At 41.7% G+C, this 23,532-nt stretch overlaps 1 protein-coding gene across 2 annotated transcripts in view; it reads right to left on the minus strand.

Moving 5' to 3' along the window:
- Nucleotides 1–739: 739 nt before the first annotated feature.
- Nucleotides 740–23,532, minus strand: part of SH3RF1 (SH3 domain containing ring finger 1) — a 152,835-nt gene continuing 130,042 nt past the window's right edge. Inside the window, exons 9-12 of one of the 2 annotated variants that reach the window (XM_074338299.2) lie at nucleotides 21,386–21,645; nucleotides 20,144–20,508; nucleotides 11,351–11,709; nucleotides 740–3,186 (exon numbers count right to left, since the gene is read on the minus strand). In XM_074338299.2, coding sequence (XP_074194400.1) covers nucleotides 3,018–3,186; nucleotides 11,351–11,709; nucleotides 20,144–20,508; nucleotides 21,386–21,645 — 1,153 coding nt within the window. In that variant the 3' untranslated portion in view covers nucleotides 740–3,017. The remainder of the gene's footprint in view (nucleotides 3,187–11,350; nucleotides 11,710–20,143; nucleotides 20,509–21,385; nucleotides 21,646–23,532) is intronic. The other variant, XM_074338300.2, reaches the window with a different exon arrangement.

The following is a 23,532-nucleotide window of genomic DNA, read 5'->3' on the forward strand; positions in this document are numbered from 1 at the left end:
TGAGACGACATATTTGAAGCCAGAGAGGAAAACAATACCACGTATCAAAAGAACACTTTTCAAAACAGTGACATTGTGTCCCTTTGCTCCTCACCCTCACCAGGGAGGCAACAGAGCAGCAAGAGGAGGAAACTAAGTAATAATGGACTCGTCCAGGTGGTTACAAAGAGAGTTTCTTGGCAAAACTATGATACAACCTAGAAGTCCTGAATTTTCATTCTGATAAGTAATTTCACAGTAGCTAAACGTTAAAGTAGGAAAGAAAAATTTTTTAACGACATACATAGTCCTTTTAAACTTAAAACTTTTTGGCATTCCATGGGTGATTAAAATCCTAGTGAGTCTAAAGATTATGCTCCCAAGCCTTGCTGAAACCCACAGGTTAGCATACAGTTGCTTGTAGGTCTGGTATGTTATGTAGGTCCTATGGCTAAAACAAAACTTCCAGCAGTCACCAGACTATTTTTGTCACCATAAAAGAGAAAGAGGGAAGCAGAAGTGTCATACAATCCCTGCCGACACGTCACAAGCTCTTTTAAGAAGACTTTAAATTTCTTGGGGGAACTAACCAAATAAAGTTTGCTAGTTGGAGAGATAAAATGTACCATAACCACCACACTGATTATTGTAGACATCTGTTTGAGGTATTATGCAAAGGATTTTTATGAAGTAGAAATTAAGTCAAATGTGTCCCAGGTTAAAAAAAGGAAAACAATTTTAAGGATTGACACAAAGGGCATACAAAGGATGAACATCAAATTTTAATCTTGAACCTTTTCTCCAGTCTTCAAATTATTAACATGAAAAGGAATGATAAATTGCAGTTTTATCATTACCCTATCGCTGCGTAACAAGCCCTTGTTACAAAATCTCCATCTACTGTCGCAAAAAAAAAAACAACAAAAAAAAAAACAATAGAAAACCCATACGTTATATTATCTAAGTGATCTATTAACAGATGAAATTTTAACCGACTTCATACCAGGAAACTATTAACAGAGGTACTTCAATCACATAGCTTAAAATATGGAGAAAAGACAGGTAAAAAAATTATCTTAACCTGTAGTAGTCTTTTTACTTTTTAAAATTTTTATAAAATACACTAATTTCCCAAAATAAAGAATATCATGACACATTGGTGTCAAGCTACACAGATGAAAGCTGATGTCAGCTTTTTTTTCTAACTAAAGTTCATTCACCAAAACTTTATATATTACATGAATATCCAAGTAAAGTATTTTTTTAAAAAAAATTCAACACACAGGAACATATACAGTGTCTTATAAAAAATGGTTAATTTAGGAATGATTTCATTTCAATCACATATATCGTTTTAAGACCATGAAACCTCTTGCTATTGCAAGAAGACTTTTCAGTTCACGTTTCTATTTCCCAGTTGTAGTTCTTAAAAGTTAAGATATGAAAAGTTTTTTGTTGTGTTTTTTTTTCATGAGAAAACTGTGGCAATGGTTTCATTCACTACCAGGCTGCCTTCCCTCCTTTTGTTTTTAGGATTCCCCAGACACACGACTGCGTGGCAGGGGAATGAAATGGGTAGAAGAGGCCAATGACATCAAAGAGTGGATATAAAAAGACGGGCTCAGCTGGATCCTGCCACAATTGTAAGGTGTGGGCGCTCGCCCGCGCGCCAAGTCTCCCGGAGCTGCCAGAGAACAGTCACAGCTGTGAGCAGCCTCCTGGCTCAGCCTTTCCATCCATCAGCTGGGGGGACATAAAGGAGCATTTCCACTAATGACCTGTGTCGTGGCTGATGGATGCCTTAGCCAAGGAGGGGGCGAGTGCACTCAGAGACCTTGGTCAGTAGTGGCTTTGGGGGTAGAGAAAAAGAGTACTGTTTATTCTCCAGCTCCTGCAGTGGTCAATTCTGAGGGCAAACTCACCTCGACGGGAAATTGCAATGAAATACACACACCATGCACAGCCTCGATTACTGTGGGAATCCAGTAACACATGCAAGACGGTGGGATGAGACCCACAATGGATGAATGTAAACTTTTCACAGTGTTTCTTATCGCCTTTGACGTTAGCACGAGTGCATCACTTACCACCACTATCTCACAAATGCTTTATTGTGTCCTGGACATGCAGATCACTTGGGGTCAAAATGGGCAATTACATTTCATAGCCATTCTCAGACAGGAGTACAACTTCAATTTTTCCAATGTCCAACAAATGGATTGAGCTGCTTCTCTTTATAAAACTAAATATATTTCTGAAAACATTTTTGTTCAAGGGTTGTGCTTTACTCTTCCTTATCGCTTCATGGATTTCATTCTAGGAAAATTAAAAACCCACAAAATTAAATTGAGGACTAGGTCTTAAGGATGATTCCTGACCAAACCAGAAAGACAGGCAATTGTTCACTTCTCTTTTCTCAAGATTCTGTCTCCCTACCCCAGGCCCTTATTGATACTGATTCAGTTGTGTGTTTTGGTTTCCCAAAGAGGAAAACCATATCGGAGAACTGGCATCTCTGTCTTAAAAAAAAGCAAAAAATAACACCGGCAGGGGGAGGAGAGGGGGGTCATTCTAGGTCGAAAAGAATCTCTTGCTCTCAACAGGAGATAATCCAGCTTCTCCTTAGCTATCATTTCATAAATAATTTCTTAAAATCATCATCCAAAGAATTTATCGAGTACAAGAAAAATTCAAGTTTAAAAAAGCAAATAAATTAGTTAAGCCTCGTAAACAATTGTCCATTTTAACTACATACCTTTTTTTCTTTTTTTCAAAAAAAAAAAAAAGGTTTTTCTGTATAGTAAATCAGACAGTACAAGGCACACCTTACACATCAGAATCCAGAGTGACAAAACCCACACACACATCTTTGTCACGCTGTTTGCTGGTCTAAATGTGCTGGGGGCACTGGGGCCCACGCCCATCCTTTGCTCATCTCCTGACCATCTGGAAGTCCACAAATGTGCTCTTTCCATCACATCGTGTTGTGCTATTTTGTTGTGTGATATGATTGTAAGCCTTCTCAGTGTTAAGTCTCCTCAGATGTTTTCCACAAAACTTCCTGGGAAAAGACCAGTTTTCCCATTCCGTTGTAATGTGCCTTTGAACCAGCCATCCTCGCGTTTTTTATGAACAAACACAATATCGCCTTCCTTAAGTTCGAGTTCGGCCTCACTCTGAGGAGGATAGGAAACCACCACCCTGTGCCTAGAAAAGAGAGAGAGACTTTAGTTAAGGCCATTCAAAGTAGTGATAAAAATGGGGTACTATTAGCCTGCACAGCCTTACACGTAAACAGAATACGAACAAAACATGCACAGCACAATTGGTTCATACTGTTCATAACACCACTCAACATACACAATTATTCTCTGTTTAGTAGAATCTTGGTGTTAACAGAGTTTGGATATGTGTGACACCTGCGATCGATGATCCAGACTGGTCATTTGAACGCCCTTTACAGGGAGAGCCAATGTTGTCCCTTCCCAGTGTTTGCATCTTGGCCATACAGAAGGAAAGTTTTATTCCATTTCCCAGGAGGAAATGTCCTATCCCTCTTCTCCTAGGAGGAAAGAGTGGATTTCTTGGATGGGTGAGATTGGGAGAAGCAGCTGAGCAGGTGGGTTGCCCTCTATGAGCCACCTGCCTCCAGGCCGAGTGGGCTCTGCTCTGTCTGTGTCCCTGCTACAAGCATGAAGTGGTCAGGGAGCAGGCCTGCCTTCAGGAAGTCCGTCTCTCTGTGTCCCTTCCGTGGGTGAGGGAGCAAATCTAAGGACATTCACCTGCCTGACATACCCGAATTCTCCCTTGGCAGGTTGTTCTATGGTCCAGACAGAGAGGGGGAAGATTGTGGCCACAAACCCAATCCCACACCACCAGTACTGAGGTTGACACTGTGATCTCCATTACTGTGTGCACTGTGCCTGTTTCTCCATTGGCTCTCGACTCAGACATCAGTGGGAAAAGGTGCAATTAACATTTACAAACCCCAGAAACCTTGTTCACTTACTATTACCTACTCCTACTAAATTATGGTTAGCAGCCATGGAACCAGAGGGAGGTTACTTGCTTTATGTTCCATATCCTTTTATCCGTCTCTATTTTTCCAGCATTACTGCCTTCCTTTATGCCTCTCTTGCTTCTCCCAACCAAAGGGGGAAAAGGTAGTGAGTGTAGGTAACCAACCTCCCAGATGCCTCCTGCTATTCCTAATCTTGTGTAGTCTCCTCCCACAATGCATAGGGATGAACTGTGTGGCCAATGATATATTGGGAAAATGAATATAAGCACGTGATTTTTGAGGCTAGGTCATAAAAGGCATGTGGCCATGTGGCTTCTACTTTACTTTCTCTTGGATCACGTGCTCTGGGAAAAATCAGTCGCCATGTTGTAAGAACATTTAACATCCTTATAGAGGACCACAAGGGTGGTGACTGAGGTCGCCTTCCAAAGGCCAAAACTAACTGGCCAATAGTGACATGAGTGACCACCTTGGAAGGAAAGTCTTCCAGCCCCGTCAAGCCCTCAGATGACTGTAGCTCAGACTAACATATGGAATGCAACCTCAAGAAACATCCTAAGCCAGAACCACCCAGATAAGCTGCTCCCAATTTCCCAACACACAGAAGCTGTGAGATAACATATGTTTATTGTTTTAAGTCACTAAACTTGAGGGGGGGGGTAATTTGTTACAAAGCAAAGATAACTAAAAGATGTGAATATACATCTTTCTCTGATGCTATGCAGTCTTCAGTCATAAAGGTAATTTTGAGTTTCTACTTTCATTTAGTTCTCAAAGTCAGAAAGTAAGTGTATAGCCTCACAGGACCCACTCTTGACTATAAGTAAAGAATGCTCTGGCTTAAAAAAACGATAGTCAGGACAAATTCAATAGAAATACCCCCAAATTTGTGAAACCCATTAGAGCCTAGCCCTTTCAGAAGATTGCTAGCTTCACAATCTCCATCCCATAAAACCCAGAATCCGCTCTCATTAAGAAGAACCATAGCAAGAGTCCCAGGCTATTACTCTGCCAAAAAAAAAAAAAAAAAAAAAAAAAAGGCATCTCTGCAAAGGTCAAGTGGTTTCTCAAACAATTCCAGAGGTACTTTGGGAACGCATACAAAATTCTCCTCCAAGATCTGAAGCAAAAGCACAGCATGGAGGCTGGCTTATCATTTCTAAGAAGGGTTTAGTCAATTCACACATGAAGATTTATAGACAACATGGCTCAGGGTTCTATCAAGCATGGAAGAAAGGAGGAGGCCTGGCAAGCCCTGGCCTGGGGGTTGACACAGCCTTAAAAGGGTACTTTGGGCCAGTTGTCTCAGCTCTGTTGGTTTCAGTTTCCTCATCTGTAGAATGGGATTGTAGTGAGTAATGTAGTGAGATTGTAAGTGTGACGCTCTTTGTAAGGTGTCTGTCAAATGGTTCACACCCCCAAATGCTAGCACCCATTATGATCACATGGCTTAGGCAAAGGCAGGCGGTGGCCTGGAGCTTTAACAGGTAAGGAATGGGCCAGTCAGTAGGAAACACCCAGGAAACACTCAGACTACACCCTGCAGAGAAACTGCCTGATGCGGAGACTTGACAGACTTTAGAATGGCAGTAAGTATTCAAGTTTTAGAATCCCTCCTCTGACATCTATAAAAGCAACAAATAATTTCATCTTGGACTTTTCTGAAGGAAATTTCTCAAGTCTGTTGCCAACATGCTAAAAAAAAAAAAGAAAAATCCATGTAAAATGCAATGTAAAAGTTGCCACTTGGGGAAAAGTTAAAATTTGAGCAAAGCTTTATAATTCTGGGGAAAATGTGTACAAGTGACTCAAATCACATTCAAAGCATATCTCTGATGAAATCTGTTCCCCACCAGTTCTCTGTGAGATGCCTTAAAGGTAAAATGGAACAAAAATAGTTCTTGGAACATTTGAAGTGAACTAGATTAATATCTACATTTTATAAAATGCACTAAACCAATTTTGTCAAAAAAAAATTTTTTTTTTTTGAACTACAACTGCTGCTGGGCTAAGAACATAATCTTCCTGCTAAGTTCCCAGTGGGAGCACATTTTCATCGCTAAGTTATAAATCTCTGGGGGGGTGGGGGGAGTGGAATGAGAAACCATGTGCATAATGGAAACTGTGACACAGGCCTGATTGTAAGAAGACTACCAGGTGCAGCAGTAACAGCCTCTCCTCAGAAATCTTCCAGCTTCGATCCCGGCCTTGAGACTTGGGAGGTAGTTCCCATACAGATCTCTAATACAGACTCTTCACACCAAATACTGGGCACAACTGGCCAGCTATCTCAGTCATGGAAAGGCTGTGCCAAGTAGAATCCTTACAGACCAACAAACAGATGCCAGGCGCAGCTGTGGGGGCCTTCACATCTGCTGCTCCACCCTGGGCCTCACTCGGATTACGCTTGTCTTTATCTGAATAGGGCTTTGGGGAAGTTCTGAACCTTAGGAGTCAGAGACTACTCTCCATGACCTCCAAGGGACCAGCTGATGCATCCACACAACCTGCATCCCATCCATTCCTCTTGTGTCACTGTCATTACCTTCCACCTAGTGAGACAATCTACCTGTTCCAAAAATCCCCCTGCCTCAAATCTCTTCCTGTCCCCGTTCCATTCTACACAGAACTGACATTAATCTCCGTAACTGGCGACTGTATTCATAGCTAGCTCGCTACTGCTCAAAAATCGTTACCAGTTCCTCAATGCCTGTAAGGTTCATCCTCAGCCTGGGAAGGAAAGCCCTCAATGACCGTGGCCTCAGTCTCTCTTCATAGCTCTGGATACTATCATCTCCATGAATGGACCAAATAATCCTCTACACCTAAATGTGTCCCCCAAAGATGACCTTCACTTCCTCCACTCCGTACCTTGGTTTATGCGGTTGTTCCTTCCACCAGGAACTCCCTTGAATGACCTCTCTGCCCATCCATACCCAATCAGCCTCTCAAAGCCTTGCTCCAGTTCTCCCCTGGGAAATCTTCGCTGGCCCCAAGGCTGGAAGAAATTTCATGCTTGACCAGCTCCCAGGGGCCTCATGACTATTTTTTATGGCACTCAGCCCAGTCTACACTGTATTACCTCCATCTGCCTCCCTGTCTCATTTATTCCACTAGACTGTAAGCTGACTGAGGGGTGAAATGACGGAAATTCATTTATATGCCCATACCATTTAGCATGGCACACATGACAATTCGGAATAAGCATACGGGATGACAAGAAAAGGCCTGATTTTGTAGTAAAACTATTTTCAAAAATGTACCAAGCTAACAAAAGAATGAAATTCTGACAAGTATTACAACATGAATGAACCTTGAAAACATGCTAAGTGAAATAAGCCACACACAAAACGATAATATCACACAATTTCATGTATACACAGAACGGTCAAGCTCATAGAAACAAAAAGTAGAATGGTGATTGTCAGGGGCTGTGTGGGGCTGGGGGGAGGAGAGCAGGGGGAGTTATTGTTTAATGGGTACAGAGTTTCAGTGTGAGATCATGAGAAAATTCTCGAAATGGACAGTGGTGATGGTTATACAACAGTGTGAATGTAAAAGGCACTGAATTTACACATGAAAAAATGTTCTAGTTTTATATATATATGTATATATTTTACCACAGTTTTAAAAATAACATAAAATAATGAATCAGTGAGTGAATACAAATAATGGAAAGACTAGAGAAGAAAAACATCCAAAGCTGAGTGGTAACTTGGATGGTAGAAAGTACCTCTCAGTCCCTTTGAAGAGAACACTTGGGGGGCAGTGTGGGGTGTACAGTGTGGCTCACAGACTCGGCCTTGAATGGGCCTCTGCCTCTTCGTGGCGTTTGGACCCTAACTCAGTTTTTGGTGATAGTTATCAGGGTGGAATTCGAGACACAGAGGTTTGCTCTACAAAGGAGCAGCACTGACATCCCGGGGCCCATCTTCCTGGTGTGGGCTATGACGTTCTGGCTTCCATCTAAATGGGCACTTGGATTCTTTGATTAGTATCCATTGTCTAGCTCCTTTATTTTTCTGGCCTCTCTTGTGTTCATACATTTTTGTTTAGAATCCCCCCTAGTATGGCCCCAACTGGGCCCCCTGTGGCACTGGGAGGCCCTCTGCTCATCACCCCGGTCTGGGTGGCTAACGATGTACTGCTTTCTGCCAGTTGTGACAACAATCTAACACCCAATTAAGTATTTCACTGGCAAAACCACACTAGCTTGCTTTGCAGCTTGCCTGAAGTCCAAGTAAATTATGTCCATTGCTTCACTCAGTGGGTTCATTGTCACTGACTCACATTAATCATGCTGGTTAAGCAGACGGCCTTTCTGTAAATCTATTTCTATCCAACTCGTATGTGTCTAAGTGTTCTAGCTTAATCCCTGATCAAAGGTCATAGGTCCTTTCCTAATTTACGAGATGGGTGTATAGGTATGTTGTTATCAGTTTAATTCCTAAACTTAAAAAATATACAGATAGAGACAATTTTTGTGTGTCCTTAAGCCCTTTATCTGTCTATATTTTTTAGTAGAAGATAAAAAACTCCATCATACATGTTGTCGTTCATTTTCCATCCCTTCTGAAATGTTATTTCTGCTGTTTGTTTGCAATTTCCTGATTTTTTCCCCCCTCAATCCCTCTAAAATAGAGCCTAAAATATTTATTCTATTTTTTTACTGCTGTCATCAATTATACATTTTCTGCCTCCAGGATATAGTGTGATTTCTTGCTTGTTTTCTTCAGTCTCTCCAACAAACACAAAAGAATCCTTTTGCTCCTCAGAGAATTGCCTCAGCTGACACCAAGACCTGTCAACACACCTCAAGGTTCATCCTTCCTTATCGTGAGGTTGCTTAAGTCTTTGTATCATGGGAAAGCCTCTTTCCACTGACAGCACTGGCTGTTCTAGTCACATTCTTTCACTTTAGATTTATGCAACAGGGTCATGGTTTGAGAAGAAATTTTATGCTTGTTCTCATTATAATCTGTAGATGAATCCTATCTCATACTGTACCAATACTATACACCGAAAAATAGTTCTAGGAAATTCTATCAGTAAATAAATATTCTACCAAAAGAACCCCAGGGCAGGAGGTGTTGATATTTAGATTGTGAATCAAGGAATCTAAGATCCTGAAATGCTTTCTGAGTCATACTGATGTGAAACTTAGCCGTTACTTCATTTTTAGCATTAATTACTTTGTATTGTGCTGAAATTTTTGATATATCAAAATAGGTAATCCCTAAATGATATACTTGATAAATTTCTAGTAATTAAAAACATTCACTCCCAGTGGATGAAGGATGTTTGCCTATATTACTTGTTGCCACACATTTTTTCCTATTGTTTTTAAAGCCAGGCAGACCTAAGCATCCCAGTTACATAAATACTATCACCATCACTGTCCGAAGGCAAAAGGGTCTGTGAAAACTTGGTCAGGCTGGCTATTACACTGAATAGTCCACTGAACGCGTGGATTATAAAAATATAAACTTAGGCAGAAATCTTCTGCAAAGACCCCTTTCCACTTGTAAAAAAATGGAAGTGGTTATAGGAAAAACCTGCCAGAGAATTTCAGAGTGCCCGTGCCATCTGTCCCACCATTAAACTGTCCATGTTCCCTGTCTGATGGGCATCCCGTGCTCCCTGAACCGCCATCACCTGTCTGTCCTCCTTTTCAGAAGCACTGAACAGCAGAAGCCTGCTGTTACAAATGAGCTCCTCTAAGAGGAAGGGGCTGGAATGCAGAAGCCACAGAGACTGAGGACATCTGGCAGCTGAAAAGGAACGCGTCATGGGGGCGGGAGGCAGCAGTGCCCAGGCCAGTGCCTAGGGAGAGTCTGGACAAAGTGAATGAGCACTCGCAACAGTCACACAGACACCACAAATGACAGGGAAAAGAGGAGAGAGACTCAGGGCATGAAGGAAAAACTGCAGCCAATACCTGCGGGTGGGGAGAGGAGGAGCCTTTGTGACCAGAAGAAAGTAAACAAGTCACTGGACTAACTCCAGGGACAGAAGGCTCTATCCCTGGAAAGCAGAGCAATACTGCAGGGAAAAAGGGTGACTGACTCTCAGAACAAAGGAGTACGTGAATTCAGGACAAAATTTCAAAGCTTTACAAAGAGCACAGTAGATGAGAGGAAAGACAGAATGATTTTATTTGCGGGGAAACATTTTTTAGGGCAATGTTTCATTTCAAAACTGGTTTTGTAAGGATTAGAGCTACAGAAAATTATTTCACTGCACTATAAAAGTATGTAATGAATTGTGTACTTAGTACTTAATGCACATAGGTTATTTCAAGTTTGTTCTTTTCCAGTTTATTTCTAGGTTAAAAAAAAAAAAAAGTATGCCCCCAAAATTAAATGAATGAAGGCTTCAGATTTTGGAAGGTACAAATATTCATCTGAAATATTGAGTTAAGGTGAATTAAGTCATTTTAAAGGATGACACCTTATAGGAAGATTTCAAATCAGTAACATAGAAAATGCTACCTAAAAGGTGACACCTCCATACTTTAGAGATTTGCTCTATTTATGAAATGCAGGTAACAGGGAATAAAACTTATAGAAACCATAAAACATATGACACTTTTTGAAACAAATGTTTATATGTTTATGCATTATGTGACAACAGTCGAAATGTTAGTGCACTTAATGAAGTTTTCCTGGGAAACTTCATTTTTAATTCACAGAATCCTAGCAGGTATTTGTCTTAGTAAATGTATTTTCTTCCCCAAAGCACTCCTAGAGCCCCAATGACTATATCAAACAGAACTGCTCACATTTGTAATCATTATTCAAGGCCCGAATCACTCAAACAGGGCTCATTGTTCTGAGTGTAACCGAACCAAGTGACTGGGTCAGGAGGGGAAAGCGGCCTCTGAGAACCGAGCAACACTCTTCTGGCTCAGGCAGAATAAAGAGAGAATCCTCTCAGTTGGTAGAATTCTCCAGTTGCTTTACAAGTAGCAGGTACTAGTGAAAAAGGCAGAGGATGAAATAAGGGAGCGACTGCTGGCAATGGAAGAGAAGCAAGAAGAAGGAGAAGACGTGAACAAGTTTCCAGGGATTGACCAATTTCATCTGCATATGATTCTGGAGTGGGTGTCTGGAGAAAACCCAGGAAAAGAAGGTTGGAGGCCTAATCCATGTAGGAAATACAGGATGGAAAAGCGGAGACTAGAGTACGTTATCGCACGTGGTAAAAGAAAGCCAGCGCTTGATCGTTATTGCAAATTCAGTTAAAAAGAAACTGAGGAGGATGTAGAAAAACATCTTCAATGTCAGAATATTCCAACCTAAAACTTGCCACACACGTCCTAGTATTCTCTTGGAAAACCAGTGAACTCACCTTTCACAAACAACAGGCCTGGACTCATTCATGACAGGGCCCAGGGAGGAGCAGAGCTGACGAGGAGGTGGAGCAATGGGAGCCGCGGAGTCCAGGGAGCTAGTCTTTCGATGAAGAGTATCCGGGGCCAGAGCAGCCCCTGCAGCCACTGCGGCGGTGGGGCCATCCCCATCCGCGGGGCAGGAGCCGGCCCTGCTGTGGGCGCCCCCTAGCGGCAGCTCAGGACCCACTGCGCCCTGCAGAGGCAACTCACTGCTACCCAGCTCCACTTCCAGGGTGGGTGAGGCTGGAGGCGACACTCGGGTCCTACGTTTTGTGGAGGCTCCAGAAAGCAACTTCAACAACCCCTTTTTCTCTTTCTAGGAAAAGAAAAAGTATATTAGTTGGAGACTGACCTTACAGTTGCTGTTGCAATCTACATAGGGTTCTACAGTTTCAGTTTTTGATTTGATCTTTTAAAATTATTACTGTGGATATCTGGTTATGCAAGATCTGCCTACCAATTTCTGTGTGGTTGTTAACCCGGCCTTTTGCTTCTCTTTCTTCTCCCTTTCTGCCTGCATGGTTTTTGCTCATTTGGGACATTCCATTCATTGTTCACCACTATCTTCTAACCGAGGTAGAGTAGCAGATAAAAAATATTTAAAACAAAAAACTCACCAATTCACATCCCAGACTGGGTGAAGGCAGAAATAGGCATTTTAGGACAAAATGGAAACCTCAGATTATGGATATAATTTCCTGAAATTGTGCCTATCCTATCTCTAGTTCTTGTGCGCTGAATTCAACGTAAACCTAATAGCGTTTTATTCCCCATCCACAGCTGTGAGTTCTTGTATTTATAGGTAGTGATAACTTCATCAGAGTTAAGGACTAAACCACTTCTCGCATGTCACCTTTATGAAATTTAACAAGCCAAAAATAATAGAAGTCAAACCATTTCTATTGCGCAAGTACCTCCTTGTTTAGAAAGCCAAAAAACAACTCTACAAAAATTTAAAGAAAGCTTCAGCATAATCAAAACCATTTTTATGTCTCTTTTTGGACGCAAATGTACAAATAAGAATTTTTCCCAGCAACATCATGCCACAGAAACCATCTCTTGCATCTTTGTCTCTTTCGACATTTTCTTTCTTTGCTCTTCTAGGAAAACCAGATCTTGAGCTAGCTCTCCTCCATTCCCAAACCCTAAGTGTCCGTGTTCTTTCTGATGACCAAGCACAGATAACAATCATCATTTTAAATTGTTTTACTAAAATGTCAACTACATGATAAAGTCCTCTGAATGGAAACATCGCTTGACAATAAAACATGTCTTGGAGAAACTACTCTTTAGAAAACTCTACAGGCCAATGAGGATTATTAAGGTCCACGAATAGAAAAACAGAACGATGAGGGGCCCACGAGGAGAGAGAACACTAAGGAATTTTTCTGGGGAATATGAGTTAGTTCATACTCAGTAAAAATCCCTTGGGGGAAAGTCTGACTCCATAATAACACAGTTCCATTAGAGACAGAATGGCAGGAAAAAAAGGAAGAGACAGAAGTAATCATTTATCAGAGGATGAAAGAGCATCTGGGGAGACTGCACCACAGGCCCATCTCCTGGGTTAGAAACAGAGGGAGGGGCCGCACAGTGGGAAGGGCAGTCATTTCTGTACGTGCTCAGCGCAGGCTGCAGACGCGCGAGCGGAGCGTCAAAGGATCGCGCACCCCTCTCATTCCCACCCCTTTTGCATTTCTCTTTTAGGCCTCCCCTCAACTCGCCTTACTAGCTTTTACTTCATTTATTTAACTTCACATTTCCCAAGACGTTACTGTCTGCGTTGCAATAAACGATGCTCTCCAGTTGGGCTACCTGCTTGACTGAAGGCAGTGCCTGTGCCTCATACTTGTCTGTCTCACACCCAATGCAGCTCACCCCAGGGCTAAAGAAGTAAGAGAGAGTATTTTGGATTTCCCAGATCCTCTACACAACGGCCAATGAAGGAGCCTGAGGAAACACCTGCCAAAGCCGCTGCCACATTTCTTCAAGGGGGGCCTGAGGTCTGGAGGGCCAAAAAATGAGCTGGGAAAGAGTCGGGTCCAATAGCTTACCCATCTAAAGCAGCAGTTAGCCACAGCTTCCAGCTATGCCTGCCATGACGCAAGAAAGCACACTCTAATCCCTGGACCCCCACAGATCTACTGAGAACAGCAAATCCATTGATAAATTACAATCTCAGCAAGCCAGAGTTAAAGATGTCTCTTAAAAGCTCAGTCTGGGCGCTCAGAAAAAAATATCAGTTAACGGAATAGCGCTCAGGGAACACCCTCTAAAGTGATTAAGAAGAAAGATGGCTTGGTTCATCTAAAATGATTAAACACATTAAACACAGATTGCTTTAATGACTTCTATGGGATGTGTTATCCTCATCAGCCCACGGAGCAGAAGGCAGAGGATGAGGTGTTGTTGCAGGGAGTGGGGGGTCGGGGCTGGGGTGTGAAACAGAAAAGAGGCTGCCCTACTTCCAAGGAGCTATGCTCTTAATATAGTCTGATGGCTTCTACATTAGCTGAACAATGTGCCACTTGAGAGAGATAATTTTGCAAACTCAGACATTTATCATCTAAGTGCACCTCTGTTTTTTTTTTTCTCCAAAATCCAACAGCAGAAATGAAAACTATGGACGAATTAATCAAGATTACACTTCAGCAAACCAATTTTTCAAATGTAAGGTTAGCGTGCATTAAAAAAAGGCAGCATATCTTCTTACATAAACCTTAATAGTTATTCTCCTGTGGGTTTCCCAAGAAATTATTCCTAAATGAAATAATATTTTTATAGTCACGATTTTCACTTGAGAAGATCTGATGATTTAAAACTGCATCTCAGATTTTTAATAAAATAACAATAACTATTTGGGTCAGAAAATAATCACCAGATAACCAGAAAAAGTAATTTTTACATATATAATTTCTGAACATCAATTTAATGACTTTCTATCAGTCATATTGCACAGGCTGAGTACAACATCGGAAATATCCAGTCAGAGCTCCTTTCCCAAGCAAAAATAAATTTCATTTGAGCAACTTACAATTAACCACATTCTACCCACTGAGTCTGCCTCTTTATTCATCTCCTTGCCCTCAGATGTACAGAGACAGTAGCTCCAGGCCCCTGGTCACCAAAAATCTACAGTCAGACTCCCAATCGTCTGAGTCGCTGTTTTTAGATAAGGAATCTCAAAAACTTAATTCATATGATTGTCTAACAATAATCGCTCATTCTTTCAACAAATATTTATTCAGTGTCATATAGGAACCACCAACACGCTAGTCTCTGGGAATAAGTGAGCAAGACAACAAGCGGTTCACATTTTCTAGCAGAGACACCAACATGGCTGTAAAACAGGTGTTCTGCAGAAAAATAAGGCGGGGGAGGGGAGAGAGACTGACCAGGGTGTGGGAGGGCTCAGGAAAGGCTTTATTAAGGAAGTGTGTGGAGGGAAAGGCATGTGAAATCCTAGAGATGGTTAAACACTACTGGATTCAAGAAACTCATTAAATGCTTTTCCAAGGATGTTCACATTTATCTCTCACACCCACCTGATGGGACAGGCATCGATATTACTCTAAGCTTGCCTAAAATCATACTGCTAGTAAGGGGTGGAAGCGAGATATACTCTAAGCCCCACTCTTCCCTTCTGTGAGTTCAGCAGAGGCAGCATCCGCAGAAGCACATCATTCGACATCTACTCTGTTGAAGGATAAGTGCAGACACCTTGACCCAAGGTCACAAAGGTCACTGAGCTGAACTCTGCAGGCAGATCTGTACTGAGCAGACCAGGTCTGGATCCCCGCTGTCGGCAGGGCAGGAACAGTGACGCCGACCACGTAAGAGGGAGGGTGGGCTTCGCCTTAAGAAAACGAAATGGCGAAGCCCACAGAACACCTTGGTTTCGGAGCAAAACAAGAACTGGGAAGAAGGAAAACCATGTGAGCAGAGAAAGCGATCACTAGGGACTTCAGGACAAACGTTCAGAATAGAAGAAAATGGGCATTTAAAAACTAGACGGCCCTTCTGCTTAAGAAAACCAAGAATAATAGCAAAGGTCCTTAAATATTAGTGGATTGATTGAAGAAAAGCTGTGGTTGGCTTCTTAAAGGAAACAGTCATTGGGAATTTGGGGTGGGTGGCTTGAGGCACTGAATGTTGACCACTTGTAGGAATGCTTCCAGGAACATATCGAGGACAGGCACAGAGCATGAGAGCCAACACCTGCTCGCTCCCGCAGATTTGTACAGGAATGAATAACAATGTCAGAGTGCTTAGGAAGCATCTTTGGAGACTCTGAAGGTAGGGTTAGAAGATGGAAGCACTCGGGCTAGAATGGGCAATCAGAGATGGTTTCCTCTTTTTCTTATGGGAGGGTTAAAACCGTTAAATTAATCAAACCATGAAAGGTTTAGTTAAAGGCCCTTAGATGGAGGTGGTTCTAATGCCTCAGCAGCCTATGTTAGCAAAGCAAAACCTAAACCCATAAATGCCTCAAGGTTAAGAAATCAAAACCTAAGGACAACTAGACACAAACAGCTAACTAATCTTCTCCAAATAAGGCAACTACTCAAGCTATAGCCAATCAAATAATGTCCTTGCTTTATTTCCTGTCTTCTCTATAAAAGACTCGCTCCTAGCTTCTGTTGGCAGAGCACTCCTAATCACTTCTGGTTTGGCACTGCCTGATTTGAATAGATATTTGATCAAATAAACTCTTAAAATTTTTAATATGCCTCAGTTTAAATGTTAACAGAATTTAGAAAATATATGAGCAGTCAATTATATAATTTGTGCTAAAGAAAAATATTTTGTTTTCTGATGAAAGCTTACTATACCAAAATAATATGTATTATATTTTGGAATATGAGGGGAAAAAAGCATACATACACCGTAATATTAATGAATTTTTGGATAATATTTAGGTTTTGTTCGGATGTTTCGATTTTCTCTAACTTCTAAATAAATATAATTAATTTTTTATATTAAGAAAACAATAAAATATATAAATATATATATATGCACATACATATATATATAAATATATATATATGCACATACATGAGTATTTCATAAGGTTTGGGAAACGCATTTGCCTGGAGACTAGCTGATCAAATAATGAAGACTTTAAAGTGAATATGAAGTCAGAAAAATGTCCAGATAAACCTGTTAAACTGATAACTATCGGAGACATCAGAGATCTTACAGAAAGAAGAACAACAATGGCAGAAAGGCCCAAGATTTCAACCAAGAAATAACTGATAGGATGTTTGGAAATACATTTCAGAGTTTCAGATGCCTATTTACCAAACCACAGAATGCAGTTACCAGATTTCATTAGGTAGAGATTTTAAGCAGAAACAAAAAGCCTCAATTTTGTGAGGCTTTGTGAGATAGATACTTCCACATAAAGTATTGTTCAAAAGGAAGAGGCCAGTTAGATAAGAACCCGCAACAGGCCTGTGTGCACGTCCAGAAGTTACACGTCTCTGGCACACCACTGGTAGCTCACGGCAGAGCATGTGGGGAAAGAGAAGAGAGCAATCAACAAGCTGCCATTTGGGGGACACATCCCACACTGCCTGGAAAGTTTAAGTACATGAATGATGCTGATCATAAAATGACGAAAGAAGACAGAGATAACATGGAAATGGTCAAATACCGAGATTTGCTGGAAGTCTCAAAACTGGAATGTCTGATACACTTTTTCCTTGACTTGCTAATAGTTTCATCTCACAGAAAGTTGAGCCAACGGTAACTCTGGATCTAACTGTGATCACCTGTGGGGAAGGTGAAGACCAGGTGGGGGGTGAAGAGGCTCAGCTGGTGAAGCAGACATATTGAGAACTTGGAAGTAAGCACTCAAAGAGAGGTTGGCTATATAGTTAGGTTTGAACGCTCGAGTTTAAAAGAACTGATTTTAAAAGTTCAAAGAAAATATATGCATGACCTGAAACTCAAAAGGAAAGATACTTCAAGAGGAATGGGAGGGCTCTCCAGAATGAAATTCTAACCATACAATTGCAAATATATCCCAGCAGATGAAAATATAGAGGCATCTAAAAGAACGGATGTGGCCCCCTGGGGAGCAGCCTAATGGGCTCAAATTTTTTAAAGGACTCCTACAAAAAGATCAAGAGAAGCGCCCCTTAAGAAAGAACATTATCATGATCCACATGAGCTTAAAGTTGCAAAAATGCTAAAGACCAAAAAACAAAAGGAAAAAGGAAAAAGAAGGAGGTGTGCATGCTGCATGCTGCTTTAAAGTTATGTTTGAAGCCAGAACAAGAAAGACAGACCTGCTGTTTGGCACAGATGATGGTTCTCAGATGGTGTAAGAAAGGGAAGGAAAATCTTCAGACTGGAAGGGAAGAACAAACCTCAATAAGAGAGAGATGGGTGAAGAGACTGGGATTTCGAGATCAAATGACTGTTCTCGACAGGCTGAATTCACCCCAGCGTGCAAAGAAAATTAAAAGACAAAATGAAACCCACAATCTTTGACAGATCCTGGTGAACCTGGGATCAGGTCAACTAAACAGGCTAAAGAAGGGATGTGTGGTCCTAATTTTCAAAAAGAAGGCAACAATGCACTTTGAAGACTGTCTGGAAAATTCTATTACAGTATTAATGAAAGGTTTACTTAGGAAAGGAAATGAGACTCTGCTCTTCAGAGACTCCTCCAGGAGACACTTGCTAACAATAACTAACAGGTGAAATAATGGGGCCACTGGGGGAATTGTTTGGACAGGAGAATGCAAAAGACATTTAGCCCTTCTCTTGATCTTTTTAGATCTCAATGGGCATTTGATAAGTTCTGCCATGATATCCTTGTAGACAGAATGGAGGGATGTGGGCTAAATGACACCCCGGTCATGTTAATCATGGAATTACTGAATTTATATCAACCAGGAAAAGTCTCTTTAGTGGACTTGCAACAGTAAATGAGAGAGTATTTAGGAAGAGAAAATTTATAACCTGTGACATAAGGAACAATAAAAAAAAAAACTTCAAGAGTGTAGCCTTAAAAAAAAAAAAAAAGAAAAGAAAAGAAAGAAAATAACCTTAAAATACCTCAAGGCATCATATAGAAAGGAAATCAACATTTTCTACAAAGCACCTCACAATAAAGAAAATGGCATACATAGGACACCACGGAGGTGGTCACCAGGGCACTCGTGGTCAATATGGTTTACAAATAAAGGTCGTGGCCATTTATCGAGGATGGGTACTCAACAGGATAACCCCTGAGGTCCTGTATTAGTTGCTGCTATAACAAATCACCATAAACTCTGTGAGAAAAATCAGGTCCTAAAATCAAGGTGTTGGCAGGGCTGCGTTCCATCTGGAGGCCCCAGGGAAGAATCTGTTTCCTTGTCTTTTCCAGATTCTAGACGCTGCTTGCACTTCTTGGCTTGTGGCTCCTTCCTTGAATCACTCTGATCTCTGCTTCTGAAGTCATATCTTTCTGGTCCAGATCCTCCTGCCTCCCTTTCATGAAGATCTTCGTGATTATAGATCATCCAGGATAATCCCCTCACTTCAAAATCACATCTGTGAAACCCCTTTTTGCTATGTAAGGAAACATATTCTCAAATTTCAGGGACTCGGACATGGACATGTTTGGGGAGCCATCATTCTGTCCAGCACAGGCCCCTTTCAAGCCCCCGAGAGTCAATGAGTTCTTTCCAGGAAGGGCAGGGGCTGAACAGTGACAAGGGCCCTGAGACACGTTGTTCCAAAACCTTAAAATCTAAACCATAAAATTATTCTTTGAAAGATATTGACATAGTTGAACATGTCAGCTTGAGTACAAGTTTAATGTAGTTAATTATAAACGCTGAACAGATACCAATCTTTTTTCAAAAATGCTCATGTTAACCCAACAATTAAATATTAACTTTTTAGTAGGCTGTAAAGTTTATTTCCTTATAAACCTCTATTTACAGGCTTACCTAACCATTTAAAGAGAGCGACACCCATTACCAGGTGGCTAAGAGTGTATGATAACCCTAGAGCTTCCCAGAACAGGGCTTTTTTTGTTGTTTGTTTAGGAGAAATGCATGAAATACTGAAGAAAAAACCATGACTATAATACAATTATCCAGACTTTGTTATCCCTCTTCTCTTCCTGTTCACATTTAATCACCATCGATTTCCCTTGCCTCCAACCACCTGTCTTCAAACCCAACCTTAGGTTAGTCTTTCAAACACAGCTTTCCATTTATATTTTCTCTGAAATTCAGCCCCAAAGGATTTTTAAAAGATCGATTTAGAAAATAATTTTCCCCTCTATTTCAAGTCAAAAGGAAAACTATCCATGCTGATTATAATACAATACACTGCAGAAAAAAATAAATCCACAAATAACACTTCTGATCAACAATTTTAACCTCTTCACATGTTAAACAGTCTGCCCCCCTCTCCCCCCCAGAATGGTTAACCGAGAAGCAAAACTGCCTGAACAGGAAGAGTTAAGGACAGCAAAATGAAAGACTGAGTAACTACGGTTTCGGAAAGGAAATTCCTTCAGGAGATGCAGCTGAAGGAGGCGTGACAGTCTTATTCAGTGTGGTCTCCCCAACATCTAACACAGGGCCTGCCAGCTAGTGGGTGTTTAAATGCAGAGAAACAGGAATGCAGTGCCTGGCACAGTGACTCGCGCAGGTAACCTTTGAAGAACTGCTGAATGAGTCCTTTCATCAGCACAAATGATGGGGCACCACGTAAGCAGAGTAACAGGCCGTTGGTCTTACTTTGCTATCCTTGTCTGGCTTGGCTGTTGAACTGCTCCCACAAGCGGATACAGCGCCGCTGTCAGGCGAGGTGGGAAGTCCAGAGAGAACGGTCATTGCCCGGCCACTGGGCTCAGTCTCCAGAGAGGCCGCGGCGACGCCCGGGGAGGCCAGGGACGCTGCTGCAGCACAGGCCAGGGGGGCATTGGTTCGGCCCAGACTGACGGCAGCGGCATGGGCAGCCGGGCCTGACATTGGAGGCGGAGGTTGTGAGGTGGCCACGGCATGATGGGGCAGGCCCCCTGGCGCAGGGCCCAGGCCAGCGGCGCTCTGTACCTGGATGGGCGTCACCGCTGCTGTAGGCCGTTCCTGGTTGTGTGCCGCAACTAGTAGATGACAGGAGGGAACATGGTAAAATTCAGCTTTCCAGTAAATGCTACTCACCAAGACATGAGTCATTTTACTGCACCAGACCACAACGAAAGGTTACGACTGCATTTATCACAATAAATAATGGCGGTTTTAAAAGCACTTAATCTTAGCTGGATCTCTAGACATCATTCTCCTTCCGGATCAGCCCTTGAAGCTGTTGAGTGCCTGGAAGCTTAGCTATAACCCTGAGGCCCTTCAGTCAGAGAAGGTGTTTCCTTGGAGTTAAGAGACACGGAGCCAGTTCCGGATGGCACTCTACAGTGTCAAACTCTACTGGCCGCCACTGCTTTTTTAAAAAAGGATTCTCCCTTTTCTTGTTAACCATTTTCTTTCTTTTTGTCTTTCTGATAGAAGGCACCAGTTTACTCCCATTGTTATCCAAGGCTCTTGGTAGGTTTAAATGCCATAGAAAAAAGAAAAGCTATTTAAGATCCCACTGGGTTTAAAACAGACTAGTGACTAAGTTCATAGAATATCATGAAGCCCCCCAGCGAGCAGACCAGCATTCAGCAGATACACAGCTGGCAGCAGTGAGATTTGAGATCACCTGATCATGACTACAGAAGTCCTATTTTCAAGTACTACTGACCTTTTTAGGATCAGCCTAATTTCTTTCAATCTGTAGAGCAGGCTTGAATTAACGTGCAGGGCAGACTTAGCCAAAGGAAGCAGACGTAATGTGCCACTGACGAGACTGTGCCTACTTCTATTTCCTGTTATTCGTTACTTTAATAATAGTACATCTGCTTTCCTCAACATCTGTCATAGAAGATGAAACGCTAGGCAGGCAAGCCCTTTTGCTGATGCTTTGCAGGCTGGTTTCCTCCTTACCTGTCCTCACAGCATTGCGGGCTTGGTTGACTGTCATCTGTCCTGTCATGTGCAACAAAACCTTCGCCTGAGGACTGGTCTGGATGTGAGCTGCTGACACCACAGCCGTGGGGACAACACCAGGACTCCCAGCCATACCATTTCCCTGGAGCTTTGGGGCAGGCCCTCCTGCCGTGGAAGGACTGACCATGGTCACCCCTCGACTTGTCTGACCAGCTGTAGACATAGGGACTTTAGCTTGGGAAGCATTTGTCACCGCCCTGCCAAGACAGAAACACAGAAATCCCAATCCATCAGCGAAGTGGGAGACAGGACAATTAAATGCAAGAAAAATGACTCAGAGCTTTAAGACAGGACATTTGAAAAAAAAAAAAAAAGAATGGAATCATTTTTATGAAGTGTAAGAATAGCAACTTCAATGTAATGATGGCCCTGAAGCAGAGAAAGGTCTTCAAATGGATTCCGAAAAACCATGCATCATGAAAATCGTGCATCATCCTCTGCTCAAGAATATACAGTGACTGGAGTCAGCTTTCTACACCAAGGCCAAACCTCTCCACTGCTGCACGGCCCTGGATTCTCCTGTTCTATCTATCCAGGAAGACAGGTTTGTCACCTTACAGCCACCACATTGTCATAGCCTTGCTCTCTCCTTACCCCCAGAGCTCTACAGCCCACAAGTGCCTGTGCACCGTCACGTGTGTGCACATACACATACAGACACGCTCTTGGAATGTCCTCTCTGGTGTCTCTTGACCTATTGTAATCTCATTTATGTTTCAAGATCCCCCAGAAATCCCACCATTTCAACAAGGCTTGCCTAAGGCTCAGTCTTAAGACTTTATGACTCTATTTCATGTGGATTTCTTCCTTCCATGACCCTTGATTATAAAATGTGGTTTGATATTTTTTAGTAAAGTCCTTATTAAGTACTCTGATGCGGTAAAAGTTCCTTGAAGACATAGTCAGTGTGAAATGGTTCTTTTCCATTTCTCCAGGATTTGCAGTGGTACAGCTAGCTCTAAATAAATACTGGTTGAATTAAATTAAATTAGGTTTGGTATAGCTTTATGTAATGTATTTTTTTTTATATATTCTAAATTCATTTAAGCAACAATTTCATTTATGGTAACTTTCTAGTATGTAGAATACTTCATTAACTCAAATGTACTTACCGTGTTTCCCCGAAAATAAGACCTAACCAGAAAATAAGCCCTAGCATGATTTTTCAGGATGACATGCCCTGAACATAAGCCCTAATGCATCGTTTGGAGCAAAAATTAATATAAGACCCGGTCTTATTCTCGGGGAAACACGGTAGTATTTACCATGATGAATAACAACGAATTTAAGTAAGCATCTCTCCAGAGACAATTAATAATTTGTTTTTGAATCTTACGAAAATGTTTTCCTTTGTTAACTTAATATTTTTGTTCTTGTTGCTTGGTTTATTTTACTTCCCTTAATTATTTTTGTGGCTTGTTTTTCATTTTCCCCACCAGGGAGGGTCTATCTGTCATCTTCTGGATACTGAATTAAATTTTAACATATACAGAAAAGAAGGTTTATATTGATTAAAAATCTGCAAGTCAAATTAAAGCTAGCATCCTGTCACCATCTGCAACAATAGTGATTTTCATTTGATTAGGCTGCCGGCCAACCTATAAATCAAGGCCAACAGCTGACAAACATGTCAGTTCATTAAGCCATTTATTTAAAATCAGGGGGTTTAAGGAATGATTTAACGCAGTTAAACCTGGACCATTTGTTAAGAGCCTGGTGGCCCAAAACCGAGGCTAACTCAATGCCGATGCCATTAGGGTCATTTCATTCCATTTCCAAGGCTACTTTCCTCAGTGACCAGACGGTGGACTATCTCTGATTAAAATAAAAAAAATTTTGTATATTTAAGAGCGCTTACTTTCCATTTCTCTATCATAGGGTTTCTCAACGTCAGTGCCATTTTGGGCGAGATAATTCCTTTCTGTGGGAGGCTGTCCTGTGCCTTGTACGATGTTTAGCTGCATCCTGGGCTTCTATGCAAGAGATGCTGACGGCAACCTCCCCCTGCCCCCATAATTACAATCATGTCATTATGTCCAGACGTTGCCAAATTCCCCTAGGTTGCAAGATGACCTTCCGTTGAG

This window comes from Rhinolophus sinicus, chromosome 15 (assembly GCF_057876585.1).
Source record: "Rhinolophus sinicus isolate RSI-liver-muscle chromosome 15, RSI-T2T, whole genome shotgun sequence".
NCBI classification, from domain to species: domain Eukaryota; kingdom Metazoa; phylum Chordata; class Mammalia; order Chiroptera; family Rhinolophidae; genus Rhinolophus; species Rhinolophus sinicus.